Source organism: Sphaerodactylus townsendi, linkage group LG09 (assembly GCF_021028975.2).
Source record: "Sphaerodactylus townsendi isolate TG3544 linkage group LG09, MPM_Stown_v2.3, whole genome shotgun sequence".
NCBI lineage: Eukaryota > Metazoa > Chordata > Lepidosauria > Squamata > Sphaerodactylidae > Sphaerodactylus > Sphaerodactylus townsendi.
This window is the reverse complement of record NC_059433.1, coordinates 70,706,868-70,723,269: the sequence shown is the minus strand read 5'-3', so window position 1 is coordinate 70,723,269 and position 16,402 is coordinate 70,706,868. Positions and strand designations below refer to the sequence as shown.

Here is a 16,402-nt window from a genome sequence, read left to right as displayed (position 1 = left end):
AAAAATTAAATGTAGCTTCCCCCCCCCCCCCATCAAGTCACAACTGACTTATGGTGACTTTCTAGAAGAAGAAGAAGAAGAAGAAGAAGAAGAAGAAGAAGAAGAAGAAGAAGAAGAAGAAGAAGAAGAAGAAGAAGAAGAAGAAGAGTTTGGATTTATATCCCCCTTTCTCTTCTGCAGGAGACTCAAAGGGGCTTACAATCTCCTTGCCCTTCCCCCTCACAACAAACACCCTGTGAGGTAGGTGGGGCTGAGAGAGCTCCGAAAAGCTGTGACTAGCCCAAGGTCACCCAGCTGATGTGTGTGGGAGTGCACAGGCTAATCTGAATTCCCTAGATAAGCCTCCACAGCTCAGGCGGCAGAGTGGAGAATCAAACCCGGTTCCTCCAGATTAGATACACGAGCTCTTAGCCTCCTACGCCACTGCTGCTCTAGGCAGGTTTTCAAGGCAAAAGACATTTGGAGGGGTTTGCCGTTGCCTGCTCTGTGTGGGCTGAGAGAGTTCTGAGAGAACCGTGACAGGCCCAAAGTCACCCAGCAGGCTCCATTTGGAGGAGCATGGAAACAAATTCGGGTCTCCAAATTAGCGACTGCCGCTTTTAACCACTGTACCACGCTGACTTAACTGATGTTAAAGCTGTGATTAATTTTGTACCACTAGGTGGCGCTACAAGAAAGGGGAAAAGTGTAAAGGCCAGCTTAAAAAAAATGCAGGTTTCTGACATTTACAAGATTGCCACTAAGGGGAACAAAATTCTATCACCGTTCTTGTTTTTTTTTACCAGTGGCCTGACTTGTGCAGGCTGATCATACAGAGCTTCCCTCCTTCTTTGGAGGTTTTGGAATCTCCTTCTTTGGAGGTTTTTAAAGAGAGGCTGGATGGCCGTCTGTCAGGAGTGCTTTGATTGTGTGTTCCTGCATGGCAGGGGGCTTGGACTTGATGGCCCTTCTGGGTCTCTTCCAACTCTATGATTCTATAATTCCAGATCTTAAAAAAATGAATGAATCAACTAACAGAATGTGCAACAATGGCAAAGTTGACATCCTTGGTACATAATAGATTGCCTACAGCATAGGTGTCAAACTCGCGGCCCTCCAGATGTTGTGGACTACAGTTCCCATCATCCCCATGCCAGCATGGTGCTGGCAGGGGATGATGGGAACTGTAGTCCATAACATCTGGAAGGCCACGAGTTTGACACCTGTGGCCTACAGAATTTAGAAAGAAATGAAGTGACATTTTGGACTACATGGATCAAGGTTCTGGGACAATAAATGACATAAAAAATCACATGGACAAGGAAAAATGTTGTACTTAGAACTTTTTACATTTGACATTTTTAAACTGAATGTTTGATGATGTAAGTTTTAAATGTGAACGGATGTAAGTCAGGTACAAACGCCGCTTTTATCTGCAATTTTTAAAATTCTTTTTTTTTTTAAGAAAACAAAACAAAAAAATTGAAATCAACAGGCTGAGGCTAGAGAAACTTTGCACAGGAGTCTACTGCTGGGTACCAATTCTCAGTTAGCCTTGGCTATGTAACAGGTCACAATCTCGCAGTATGGCCTGCCACACAAGGTTATTGTGCATGAATGCAGGTAGGTTTTTTCTGTCCTCAGATCACCCCATGCTCCTATGGGGAAGCATGGAACATTTCCCCCTTTTCTTTAAATAAAAGGAAGGAAGGAACTGCTAACCAAAAGCAATACGAAGTATTCTAAAAGATTTCAGATAAACAGCAAATTAGACTTCCACCTGACCCGGGGTTGGCTTACCGTCTTCAAAGAGCTCAATGGAAAGCACAGATAAAAACTTATGCAGCACAGTAAATTGGTTTTAAATGTCATTAACAAAAGGAATCGAAGGATTCCGTTACGGGGGCGCTGGGAACCTTTTGCCTCCAAAGAAATGAGGCTGAAATGTCCTTTCTACTCAGTTTGAAAGGAAAGCGATTAACTCCCTTCCTTGCGTGCAACTGAGTCTTGTATGGTAATTTTGGCATTAGCGCCCAAGCCTTCTAAGGACGAAAAAATCTAAAAAGAAAAAAAAAATCTGTGATCATTAGAAGTCTCTGAAGACTGGACCAAACCAGCTGATGGCATGGAGTAAATTGATGCGACCCCCACCAGTTTATTCTTAATTTTGAGGACATGACCCTTTTTGGGGATGCTGGTGGACCAATAAGCAACTGACTTATGCCAAATGGGGATCCCCTGATGACAGAGATCAGTTCTCTTGGACAAAATCACTGCTTTGGCGTGGATATTCTGGGGTTCCATATCCTTGCTGAGTTCCCTGTCCGGTCTCCATCCTTTTGAGGCACTGCTCCCAAATCTGCAGGAATTTCCCAACTTTAGGCCTTTTCCACACATGCAGAATAATGCACTTTCAGTCCACTTTCAGTGCACTTTGAAGCTGAATTTTACTGCGCGGAATAGCAAAAATCCACTTTTAAACCATTGTGAAACTGGATTGAATGTGCATTATTCTGCATGTGCGGAAGGGGCCCTAGAGATGACGGTCCTAATTTCAACTTTGATGGCGGTCCACATGTTTTTGTTATGAGACTGGCAGGTTGGGTACTAAGGCTTGTTGTGCACAAAGGGTCTGCTGTGCAGCAGGGGCGAATGTCCATCACAGCAAGATTTCTTGTACCGATGTATTTCCCTGAGCCCCACTTTCAATTTTCATTCTCCCAGGCGACACCACTTTAAGCATGACTTTAATTTTGTTTGCTGCAAGAGTGGGGAGATTTGTCAGTGTGCAAAGTGTTATTGCATCCGAAATCCTCCAAATGGTGAATCAGTAATTTCCCTCATGCTCTCACTTCCAGAATCATTGTGGTTAACAACAGGATTGGTGCGGGTGGGGGAATGTCTGTAGGATGAATTATGAATGGTGAGCTAACCATTTAATAAGCCTCTCTGTCCTCCCATGGCAGTAGCAGCAGAAAGTGTGTATGTGTGTGCATGCGTGCATGCGTGCGTGCGTGTGTGTAGGGGGAAGAGACATCACTTCTAAGACATGGTGTAGTCCAGGGAACTGCTTTGCCTCTTTCTTTTGGGAGGGGGGGAGTTATTTTGGGAAATGGCTATAATATCACTATAACTGCAATCACAGGTATATCGATATAACAGCAATTTAAAGAGCTTTAATAAAGCTCTTTATTTTGCAACTACCGAGTGTTATGAGATCTGTGCCTTTAAGTGGGAGTTGATGGGTGGAGTTAAGAGAACCAGGAAAAGCAGAGGCCCGTTGAGATTTCAGCAAGCAAGCTGAGGAGTGGGCCGTGAATCACTCCTTGCATATAAACAGAGAAAAGTGAGGGTACCACACTACAGCCCACTGCATGGCTAAGAGTTCTGAAAAAAGCATTCCATGCATAATGGACCTAAGAGAACTTTATGGACCATGTTCCTCTACTGATGAGAAGGATCCATTCTCCTGTAGCATCTGTTTTGATGGGAATGTGTGAGAGATGACTCATAAATAAGCTGACCAGACGTCCCGCTTTTGGCGGGACAGTCCCGCCTTAAAACAACTTGTCCCGCGTCCTGTGGGTTTTTTCAAGTGTCCCTGTTTTTGGAAGGCTGCCGCACTGCCTTCTGGGGTGCAAGGCAGTGCGGCAGTCTCCCGCACGCAGCTGCAGGAGCGCATGGCCTTCTGCGGAGCTCCCGTTTCTGGAAAACGGGAGTGCCCCAGAAGGCAGTGTGCTCCTGCGGCTGCACGCATGCATGCGGCCGCCCGTCCCGGTTCACAAAGGTGACCATCTGGTCACCTTACTCATAAAGGATGTTGATGTGGAAAAGGTTCTTCTGGATTTTGTTATTTTTTTAGGGTGGCAGTCATGTCAGACATGGGAGGTGAAATTCCTATGGGCTTAATGGTCTTTCCCTGCTTTGGTTTTGCTCTCTTGTAGGCCTTCTCCCAGAATTCCACCACGATGCCACCTGCCACCTCTGCCGTGACCGAGGCTTACACCCGGACTCAGTACTGTAAGTGGCCCTGTGAATGCCCCAAAACACCACCTGTGTGCCCGGCGGGCGTCAGCTTGCTCACGGACGGCTGTGAATGTTGCAAAATGTGTGCCAAGCAGTTTGGGGAGAAGTGCACCGAAGCCGACACCTGTGATTTTCACAGGGGCCTGTACTGTGACTACAGCAGAGACAGACCTAGGTACGAAATAGGAGTGTGTGCACGTAAGTGTCATACATATATTCTTGCCCTAGACACTGAATTTCGGCAGCCTCTGCCTGCCCTTTGGCTGCTAACTTTAAAAAGAACTGATCAGGGGGGTGCGCTTGGAAAAAACCATGATAATTTTGGACCCAGGTTATGGGAAGAGCACCTATTTCATTATGCCAAATTTTCGGGAATGACATTATTGTTTCGGAATTCCAATTCGGGTATCATTTTCAGATTCAGGAATTATGGGACCATTATAGCTTAGGGGGGGTCAATTTGGAACTGGGGGTAATTGCTTTTACCCAAATGTCACCAAATTTGCAGAGAACCTAGCCCTCTTTCCAGTGGTGGGATCCAAACATTTTAGTAACAGGTTCCCATGGTGGTGGGATTCAAACTGTGGCGTAGTGCCAATGGGGCTGGGTGGGGCACGACGGGTGTGTGGCCGGGCATTCCAGTGGCGGGGCATTCCTGGGCGGGGCTGTGGCAAGGACGCAGCCGCTGTGCCGGTCCTTGGGTGGGAAACGAATGCACGCAGGCGCAGGCTGCCACGCACGCCGGTGCACCTCCTGCTAGACTGCTTCTGCGCGCTACTGCTGACAGGAGGGGCGTAACTAAGGCAAAAATCACTTGGCAAAATCACCAATTAATAACCCCCTCTCGGCACACACAAATAATTAGTAACCTACTCTCGGGAACCTGTGAGAACCTGCTGGATCCCACCACTGCCTCTTTCCAATATTGCTAAACCTTTCACGGTTTGAACAGATGACCTGGGTAGCCCAGGCTGCGGTGTTTTCATAACTCTGCTCCTTGAATCCAGACCCCAAGTTCGCTCCAGAATTTGGCGCAGGCAGGAACAAGGAGAAAGGAAGTTGCCCTCCCTGCCGCTTCAGGCAGTGGAATAACAGGGCTCGTCAAAATGTGCTCCAGTTTTAAACCGTGCTGCCTCCTTATTTTGATGCCTCGTATTAAGGACAGGCCATGGACTAAGCCCGTCCCTGTTAGATCTCAGACGCTAAGCAGGGTCAGCCGTGGTTAGCACTCAGATGGGAAACCACCAAGAAATCCCAAGGTCATGACACAGAGGCAGGCAATAGCAAATCACCTCTGAACATCTCTTGCCTCGCAACTGGTTGGGGGGGTCGACTTGACAGAACTTTCTACCACCACTAACTGCTTCCCAATCACAATCACAATAACCTTTATTGGCATAAAGTATAAGAATGTGGTTATACACTGTGTTAAGTTTAAAAGAGATCATATATGCCATCTATGGGTTTTACATTCCATCGTGATAGTTCATTTATAGAAGATATGAAATGGATTAACAGGCTTTAACTGTTCAGTTATAATATCTATATATATAAAAATCTATCAGTGCGTTTTTTTGCTGACAGGTAATCTCCCAAACTACTGGACCGATTGCTTTGAAATTTTCACACAACGTTGCATTCGTGTGCGGCCAGGTTTCCATACTGTTTCCACACCTCCTGCTGTGTACACCTGTGACAGTTGGAACCACAGTTCTGTTCAGCAACAACGCCATCTGCTGGCTGTCAAAGCAACACCCTCTGATACAAGGGAAACAACCATGTCTTCCTTGAAAACCACTGCCATCTGGAGTGAAAGGGATGGGGCCCGCCATCTGGACATGGCCCACCCACCCTAGCAGAGGAAGGGGAAGGTGAGGGATGGATGGGGCGGGGTGCCATGCAAGGGAACGGGAGAGAGGGAGGGGAGCGAGGGGCCCCTTACCCCTCCCCTCCCTTGCAAGCATTGTGCAATGACATATGTTCGAACCGTTCGCTTCGCCTTTCTTTTCCACTTCATCAGACTGAGCCACAGCAACGTGTGGCCAGGCCCGCTAGTATATTTATAAAACAACTACAGTACAACTATGTTTAAAATACGAAATCAGCTTGTATCTGACTCTTCCCTATTCGCTGCTGTCTAGCAAAAGATAAAACCGTCCCCCATGGTCTATAGATAGTATTTACTAATAAAACTACAGGATAAATGAATTTCCTTCATATCAGAATAAATAACAGTAAGCATCTTACATACACATTTTATAATAAACACAATTTATAATAAACCAAGAGTGCCAACGATGAAATATCTAACATCTTTGAAAATAGGTCATATTAGCATAATAACTGGTTTCATTCAAATTTAAATTCAGTATCTTTTGGCAGAAATAGATTATATCGTTATTGATTTTCGGTATAAAAGGTTTCATCAATAATGTTACATATCTCTTAGAGCCATAACCCACTAACTGCTTCCCATGTAGCAAATTCCACCTTCTTTTTTCCATAACGTTTTTGATTGGCATTATTAACTGAACTTATCCAAGAGGCTGGCAACAGAGGCTAGGAAAGGCTGAAATCAAGGGACTGGCGTAAACTACATCACCAAACAACAATTGTGTGTAATGTAAAATGATGAAAGACAAGGAACGCGTCACACACTTATACGGAGGTTGGTCTTAAACAATGAAATATATAATATATGATTTCTTTTCAACAATTCAACAATTCATGAAATATAAAGATATATTCGTAGTCTTATTCATCAATTAAATCCACAGTGGTAACTTATAGAGTTAATCCAAATGAGTCTCTCGCTCGGGGGTCGCATAACTATGAATTGGACAATGAACTTTGGTTTCTACATATAAAAATTTTGTGATTATATTACCGGGTGCAAATAAGACCTATTTCTTAGTTGGCTGAGCCATGGATATGGTTTTCTTATTTTTGAACGTTGTATCTTTGTATTTCATGAATTGTTGAATTATTGAAAAGAAATCATATGTGGGCCTCCCCTTACGTCTGCTTCGGAAGCTGAAGCTGGTCCAGCATGCGGCGGCGCGTGTTCTCACAGGTGGTGCCTTTAGAGAACATATCCAACCTGTGCTGCGCCACTTGCACTGGCTTCCGGTCGAGTTCCGAATCATTCATAAGGTATGGGTGCTTACCTTTAAGGCCTTACGCGGCCTGGGACCTTCGTACCTTCGGGACCGTCTTACCCCATATGCCCCTACACGGCCTCTACGTTTGTCAGAGGCCAATTTACTGGTGGTCCCTAGCCCCTCGATGATGCGGCTGGCCTCTACCCGGGCAAGGGCCTTTACAGCCCTGGCCCCTGCCTGGTGGAACACCTTACCACCAGCTATCCGGGCCCTGCGGGATCTTGGAGAGTTCCGCAGGGCCTGTAAGACCGAACTGTTCCACCGGGCGTTTGGAGGGGCCGGCCGCTGATGCCCCCCCCTTTTCCCCCTCCTTTTCCTTTACATTTTGAGTTCTCCGCTCCTCTGTTTATTTTCCAGGGTGGATCTATGAAGTTTATGTTTTTACGTTGGACGCCAATGTAGCATTATTAATTGCTGTTTTAATGGGGTTTTTATTGTAATTATTGTTTTATTATGTTGTTCACCGCCCAGAGCCCTTCGGGGGAGGGGCGGTATATAAAACCAATTATAAATAAATAAATAAATAAATAAATAAATAAATAAATAAATAAATAAATAAATAAATAAATATTATATATTTCATTGTTTAAGACCAACCTCCGTATAAGTAAACTACATCAGGACAACAGAATCTCCCTTTCCTCGGATCAAATAATGGCTGTTTCAGGACAATGAAAAGAGTTTCAAGGAATAAAACCTTTGCGTTTGAATGGTTGATGTGAAAGCTACTTTGGATCTCCTTGACATTTTAAAACAGCACTAACCGTGGGTTTCTTTTTTAATGGTGTTTTTGAAAAACAAAACAAGGTCAAAGGTCTTCCTGCCTGAATAGCTTCATACAGCTTTGGTCCTCTTCCCCCCAGTTCGATTCAGACCGAAGGCCTTTATGATTCCTTTCAATAGGAAATTCCTCTGCACAGCTTGTACCGTTTCAGATTTCACCGTAAACGACCCGTTGAGTGTCAAAAATGGTCCAGCAGTATACTGAGAATTTGGTTTTGGTTCCAAGCCACGGCAAACATTGGCAAGGCCTGCACTAAAAACAGAGACCTGGTTATAACTGGAGTTCAGTACTGGGAAGTTTTATCGGCTGTTAGTTTAAAACCAAACCCCACTAGTATAAACTGTACTTCTGCTTATTTGAAGCATCAGTGTAGTGAAGTATGATTATAGGATGGTATCAGGCCCCACTTTTTGTACACAGTCAAAATGCAATATGCAGAGGCTATCCTTTTCTTGGAGACAAAAATAAATGCCAGGGTTTTTTTTTTGCATGGGTTTGTAAAAACTGGGTTTACCTGCTGGGGTTACTTGGAATTCTGGGAGATTTCCAGCTCCCCCCTGGAAGTTGATGACGGTACAGTATGGTATAGTGGTTAAGAGTGGTGGACTCTAATATGGAGAACTGGGTTTGATTCTCCAATCTTCCACATGAAGCCTGCTGGATGACCTTGGGTTAGTCACAGTTCTTCAGAACTCTCTCAGCCCCACCTATTTCACAAGGTGTCTGTTGTGGGGAGAGGAAGGGAAAGGAGTTTGTAAGTTGTTTTGAGACTCCTTAAAGGAGATAAAAGTGGCATATCAATTCAAACTCTCCTCCTTCTCCCTCTCCTCCTCCTCCTCCTCCTCCTCCTCCTCCTCCTCCTCCTCCTCCTCCTCCTTCTTCTTCCCGTCTTTGGTAAAGGTCCTGAAACCCTTCAACTGAGGCAGGAGATATTGTTACAACTGAGGCAGGAGATATTGTTACACCATATAGATTTTTAAAGATGTTAAGGTATTTACTAGCTGCAGCTGTGCTATGGTTCATGAAACTAACACTGTTCATTTCAAAACCAAGACAGTATGTAAGTCTTAATTCTTTACAGGTGTGATTGAAAGACTGGAACACAACAGTGGAGTTGTATACAAGCTTACAATCATTATTTAGCCATAAATGATCAAGTCAGCATGTACCAATGTGGTCATCCGTTTTGCACCCAAGACAATATTTTATTGGGCACACAGAGATCTTGTTCCATGAGGACAAAACCCACCGGGCAGAGCTTCTGTTTAAAGTCAGATGTACCTTTTACGCTCCCATTCCCTGCTTTTCACGTAGGTCTCCCTTCTCCGCTGTCTTGCTCTATCCGCAGAAGTTGTCGGGGTGGGCTGCCTCCTCAATGGCATCAGGTACAAAAACGGCGAGATCTTCCAGCCCAACTGCAAATACAACTGCAGCTGCATCAACGGGGCCGTCGGCTGCATCCCCATGTGCCAAGACTCCAAACCACCCCTGATGTGGTGCCCGAACCCCAAACTGATTAAGATGACCGGTCAGTGCTGTGAGCAGTGGGTCTGTGACTATTCCAAGAAGATCAGGAAGACTTCCCCGCGACACGTCGCCTCGCCAGGTATGGGCAAAGTTAGGTAAAAACACTGAGCCAGCTACTACAACAGTTGAGAAAAACAAAAGGAATGACTAAAGTGAATAATAGATCCAATGGTCATTTCCACACGGCAAAATTATACCTGTGTAGCACCAGGTTTTTTTTTCAACCTGGGTCTATTTTATCCTGGTTTCTTCCTCCACACAGCTGCTCGCTTCTTTCCAGGAGCCGAGTTAGGACCGGGAGGTAATACTCCAGTTTGTTCTCCACGAGCCTGGGTCTTTTGTATTTACACTGCAAGTGCCTACCATCATGCACAAACCACTTGATTCGTCGAGAGCAGTGAGGTGGGAAAAATAAACCATTTCTGCTCCTGTGGTGTTTGCACAGCAGTGGGTTCACTCAGGGCTATTTGAAAAGAATTGCTTACCAATCTCTCCTGAGTGCTGCGCAAAGCTCCTGTTCCCCTCTATATTTTGGGATCACACCCCCGAAATCTAGCCCTGCAGTATATTTAGAACTGCTTGTTAATTATAAGTGCAGATGGGTCATGACAAGAGCAAGATGCAACTCATTCCCCTCTGTCTATCTTCAAGGTCGTTTCCTTAACATCCCACAAAGTGAGCGTTGTTGTCGGTACTGTCCCAACGCTATGGACTCAATCCCTCATATCCTGCTTTACTGTTCGAGGTATAATGACATTAGAACCGATCTGGGAGCTTTACTACCTCTAGAATTTATGTTTCTCTCAGACAAACTAAAAATGTCTAAGCTATTGAACAGCCCTAATGTAGAAATTTCTGAAGCAGTTGCTACATTTTTAATCCACGTTCTACACAATATATAACAATGATCCTGTTTTTGTACTTGGAATGTATGGTACTTCTGGTTTATGCCTAATAAAGGTTTTTGGATTGGATTGGATTGGATTGGAAAAAGAACTGCCAAATTGGCGATTTTTGAAAATCCCGGGCTACAGGAAATATCGCAGGGCAACACCAGGGCAGGCCCGCTTTAGCACTGGGAACTGTGCTGAAAAATTGCATGAGCCAGGATATTTCATTTGCCCATTCCGGGATATTTGAACCATGCGGAAAGGCCGATGTGTCTTTATTGCACAGGGTTTAAAGGAATAATGTTAAAAACAACGTTAGCATGCTTAAAATTGGCACTTTCCACCCAAGTCACCTAAAATGTTTGACATTCAGCACAAAGAGTGTACAGAAGTCACATAGAATCTGGAAGAAAAGTTGGTTCTACGTCTCAATCAAATGTAGATCATATCATTGCTGCAGGGTAGCGGTCTCTATTTATTTAGGAGTTCACGTTATCAATGGAACTGGCACAAATTTTGTAAATTGGTATCATAAGAAAAAAACTTTGGTGGCTGTAATCCGACGTCCCACCTGAGGATTCCAGGAAGAAGATGGAAACACATCATTTAACCAACTCCCTTGCTTCCTTTAGAGACGCTGCTGAGGCAGTGTGGGAATGAACCATGAGAAAACAGTGCCTGCATTTTATCTGTAAACTTACTAAAAAGAAGAAGAGTTGGATTTATATCCCCCCTTTCTCTCCTATAGGAGACTCAAAGGGGCTTACACACTCCTTTCCCTTCCCTCTTCACAACAAACACCTTGTGAGGTAGGTGGGAATGAGAGAGCTCCGAAGAACAGTGACTAGCCCACGGTCACCCAGCTGGCCTGTGTGGGAGTGCACAAGCTAATCTGAATTCCCCAGATAAGCCTCCACAGCTCAAGCGGCGGAGTGGGGAATCAAACCCAGTTCCTCCAGATTAGAGTACACCTACGCCACTGCTGCTCTCATTAACCGGGCCTAAGCAATTTGTAGAAACCACAGACACATCATCAGATCTGGACAGCAGTTCAAAATATGCTGTGGGAAGAAGTAGGGTCTTTTTTCTGTCCTGAATAGACTGCCCATCAAGGTGAACATTGGGCCAAGCATCCAAAACAGGGCACAATATTTTGTGGTGCGGATTCTATGAAGACCTTATCACAACAAGAAATTGACAGAGTTAACACTAGGTGGCGCTGTAACCCACTAAACTCTACAGGTTTTGCATGCATGAAGTCCCAGGTTCAAAATGACAGGTCGTGCGTCAATTGGCTCAGGCAGTGACATAGCCAGCTTCCCCTACAATATTTGCTTCAGATGTGTTTTGTATCTTTTGAAAACACTGTAAGCAGCAGTGGCGTAGGAGGTTAAGAGCTCGTGTATCTAATCTGGAGGAACCGGGTTTGATTCCCCGCTCTGCCGCCTGAGCTGTGGAGGCTTATCTGGGGAATTCAGATTAGCCTGTACACTCCCACACACGCCAGCTGGGTGACCTTTGGCTAGTCCAGGGGTAGGGAACCTGCGGCTCTCCAGATGTTCAGGAACTACAATTCCCATCAGCTTCTGTCAGCATGGCCAATTGGCCATGCTGGTAGGGGCCAGAGGCGTAGCTACCATGGGGACATCCGGGGACAAGTGCAGGTTCGTTAGTGGCTTTTTCTATTTTTCAGGGTTTTTCCAATTTTTGGCCTGCAGGGGGTGCAGTTTTTAGGCTAGCAGCACCAAACTATCAGACTATTATCAGGTGACTCTCCTGATGATACCAGCCAAGTTTGGTGCAGTTTGGTTCAGGGGGTCCAAAGCTATGGACCCCCAAAATGGGTGACCCCATACTCCATTATTTCCAATGGGACCTACCAGTAAACGCGGCTACCTATCTTTGAGGGTCCATAACTTTGGATCCCCTGAATCAAACTTCACTAAACCTAGGTGGTATCATAAGGATAGTCTCCTGCTGATACCACCCAGGTTTGGTGCAGTTTGGTTCAGGGGGTCCAAAGTTATGGACCCCCAAAAGGGATGCTCCATCCTCCATTGTTTCCAATGGGAGCTAATGGTAGATGGGGCTACCCTTTTGAGGGTCCATAACTTTGGGCTTCCTGAACCAAACTTCACTAAACCTGGGTGGCTTAATCAGGAGAGTCTTCTGAAGATAACCTAAAAGTTTGGTACTGTTAGCTTAAACATTGCTCCCCTGACAGGCACCCTCAAATTTTCCCCAGGTTCTCTCTTTAAATCCACCTCCTTTGGAGTGGATTTAAAGGGAGAATCTGGGCTCCCTAGATTAAAAAAAACATTAAAAGTATTGTTGAAGGCTTTCAAAAACCAGATTCAACTGGTAGTTGTGAGTTTACAGGCTGTGTAGCCGTGGTCTGATAGATCTTGTTCCTAACATTTCGCCTGCATCTGTGGCTGGCATCTTCAGAGGGGTACCACAGGGCGAAGTCTGTTATGAGAGAAGGCTGGGCACAGTGTATAATAGACTTCTCTGTGATACACCTCTGAAAATACCAGCCACAGATGCAGGTGAAACATTAGGAACAAGATACACCAGACCACGGCCACACAGCCCAGAAAACCCACAATAACCAACATTGAAAATGATGCTGTTTGGGGTGGGGAATCTACCCTGACAGCATCACTTTCAATGTTGTTTAAACTAGGGAGCCCAGAGTAATTTCCCTTAACAGGTGCTTGGATTTAAAAGGAGAATCTGGGCTCTGTAGTTTAAACTAACATTAAAAGTGATGCTGTTTCAGGGTGGATTCCCTGCCTTCAAACTAAAATAGCATCACTTTCAATGTTGTTTAAACTTAGGGAGCCCTGGGTGTGTTCAGATTTGCATTGTGTTAGGGCCATGTTCTGCTATGAAATGCAATGGTGACTTTGAGATGACCTGGTGCAAAAAATGTTGTTTTGAGTGGAGTGGTGGGGGGAGGGATGCTGCCCAAATGGGGGGGGGGGGGCGCAAAACTCAGATTTTGCCCCGGGCTCCATTTACCCTAGCTACACCCCTGGTAGGGGCTGATGGGAATTGTAGTTCCTGAACATCTGGAGAGCCACAGGTTCCCTACCCCTGGGCTAGTCACAGCTTCTCTGAGCTCTCTCAGCCCCACCTACCTCACAGGGTGTTTGTTGTGAGGGGGGAAGGGCAAGGAGATTGTCAGCCCCTTTGAGTCTCCTGCAGGAGAGAAAGGGGGGGATATAAATCCAAACTCCTCCTCCTCCTCTAAGCGAGAGTACATGTAAGTCGAAAAGCAAATTTGCCCCAAAGATGTAGATAGGTAAATGGCAGAATAGGGATTTGAACAAGATCTCCCAGGTCTTAATCCAACATGCTCAAAACTATTCACCCTGGCTATAATGCAGTAAAAGGCAAACCTTAAGTGCATGTTGCAAGAATACCTAAAACCATCAGGAATAAACAGAAAGTCCGATACTGAAGTTAAAAATAAAAAAACCAGCTGGGGAACCCAATTCGTAACAGCCCCATCTCAAGCATTCTACTCCCAAGATACAAAAGTCCTTTTCTCATTACTTGTCCCAGTCCACCTTTCCTCCACCAATGTACCTGTTCTCCAATCCCCATTTCAGCCCCACAACAACTTTGTGAGGCAGGTTAGGCTGAGAGTGTAACTGAGTCAGTGGTGAGATCCAAAAATTTTAGTAACAGGTTCCTATGGTGGTGGGATTCAAACAGTGGTGTAGCGCCAATGGGGCTGGGCAGGGCATGACGGGGGCGAGGCCGGGCATTCCGGGGGCGGGGCATTAATAATTTCTCTGTTACTGTAAAAAACTCTTACTGTAAAAAAAAGTTCCTAATTTCCAGCTGGTATCTTTCTGTCCATAATTTAAACTCATTATAGCAAGTCCTATCGCCTACTGCCAACAGAAACAACTACTTCTCCTCTAATTGACTGCCTGTCAAATACTTCATACTTTCAAATACTTAATTTTGTTTCTAGAACTCAAAAGAAGGATACTTTCCTTAAACAAGGAACTTTACCATATTTCTAAAACATGTTTTTAAAACGGCCCAACAGGGAGAATTATCCCGTTTTCTACCTTTGCTAACCAGCCACATAGGAAACAACAGGACTTTATGATTTTTGGACCTAATGGAATTTCTAATGGAAAAGCAGACCCAATTAGTAACCCCTTCTCGGCACACACAAATAATTAGTAACCCACTCTCGGGAACTGGTGAGAACTTGCTGGATCCCACCTCTGAACTGGGTTAAGATAAAGGCTGAGTACAGATTTGAACTCGGGCCTCCCAGTTCATTAATCTGATGCTCTAACCACTCTAGCTCTCCCCTACTGTCGAGGTAGTTTCATGGCTGTGGGGAGTTGGAGCTGGCTTCATCCAGTATGCTAACCTTTGCACCACACTGACTTTCAATAAAGATTATCCCGCCTAATCCAATTTACTTCTCAGTCCTAGCCACCCCATCGACTTCTTCCCCAACCCAATAGAAAACAGGAGCCCCTGAGTGAGTGTTTTGCAACAGAAAATACAGAAGTCCTTCCTGACTCTGAATCATGTTGTGGATAAACATCTAATTTGGTTTAAATGAATTTATTATTTTCATAACAAAAAGAGAAAAAATATGCATGTGTTATTAATTAATTTATGCTATTAATTTATATTATTAATTCATAACAACAAGAGAAAAAATATGCTTGTGTTATTAATTAGTTTATGCTATTAATTTATATTATTAATTCATAACAAAAAGAAAAAAATAGGCATGTGTTATTCATTAATATGGATCTTAACATTAGTCATATTCTAAACTTAAGAAAGTCTTTAAAGCTTCTTGATCCTCCGCTTGTTCAATGTCTTTTAATTAACTTCAAAAGCGCTTGTCTTAGGCTTCACTTATTATCAGAAATGAAAGAAAGAAAGTCTATGAAGGGGCTGCTGTTATACAGCTGGCTTTCCCACTGACCGATCCAAATGTTTCCTGGAGTCTGTACTCTTACAACAGGAAGGTAAATGATTTAAATCAGAACTATAAATAGATATCATTTACAAAGTATACAGACCTAGGCACCTGTCAGTTTCCCATTTCAATTTTCAACAGGGGACCAATTTACCCAAACAAAACTACACATAAATAAATTGGAAATAATAAAATAAGAGTTCTCATTAAAGCCTACTAGGCTGTCCCACTCTCCCCCCTTCTCCAAATATACCAGGTCAGACCAAAAATGAAAAGGATGTGGCCCACGGTGCCTCCAGACAGTCCCCAAAGGGGCAGCCTCTTTACGTCGCTGCCCTTCGGCCACGGCCTCAAGTTGCTGCTGCTCCTTAATTGACTGCCCAATCCCTCCTTCTCCAGGTGTTGCAAATGGGGTGGCATTCAGAACGTCAGTTGCCCCCCAGAGAGGGTAGCTGTGAGCCTTTTCAAGTTTGTCTGTTCAGAGCACCATTGGGGTGCCCAAAATTTCTTTTATTAAATAGCCAGCCAGTGGAAGAGATTTTCTAGTAGCTTTAGTCCCTGCTAGAACAGACTCCACTTACCGTCCACAATATGTGCACATATATACAGTTCCCTTCTCCCGATACCCACGTCTCCAGAGGTGGGATCCAGCAGGTTCTCATAGGTTCCCAAGAGTAGGTTACTAATTATTTGTGTGTGCCGAGAGGGGGTTACTAATTGGTGATTTTGCCACGTGATTTTTGCCATATTTATGCCCCTCCTTTTAGCAGTAGCACGCAGAACTTGAAGCAGTCTAGCAGGAGGTACACCGGTGTGCGTGACAGCCTGCACCTGCGTGCATTCGTTTCCTGTCCAAGGACCGGTGCAGCGGCTGCGTCCTTGCCACAGCCCCGCCCAGGAATGCCCCGCCCCCGGAATGCCTGGCCACTCCCTCAGATTGCCCCGCCTAGCCCCATTGGCGCTACGTCACAGTTTGAATCCCACCACCATGGGAACCTGTTACTAAAATTTTTGGATCCCACCACTGTTGTCCCTCTCCATTCCTTCATTGGCTAAAAGTACTTGG

General features: G+C 44.8%; 1 protein-coding gene across 1 annotated transcript in view; it reads left to right on the top strand.

Moving 5' to 3' along the window:
- The window catches only part of CCN4 (cellular communication network factor 4), a 52,842-nt gene that overhangs the window by 22,919 nt on the left and 13,521 nt on the right, over nucleotides 1–16,402 (top strand). The window contains exons 2-3 of the mRNA XM_048508583.1: nucleotides 3,924–4,203; nucleotides 9,299–9,556. Coding sequence (XP_048364540.1) covers nucleotides 3,924–4,203; nucleotides 9,299–9,556 — 538 coding nt within the window. The remainder of the gene's footprint in view (nucleotides 1–3,923; nucleotides 4,204–9,298; nucleotides 9,557–16,402) is intronic.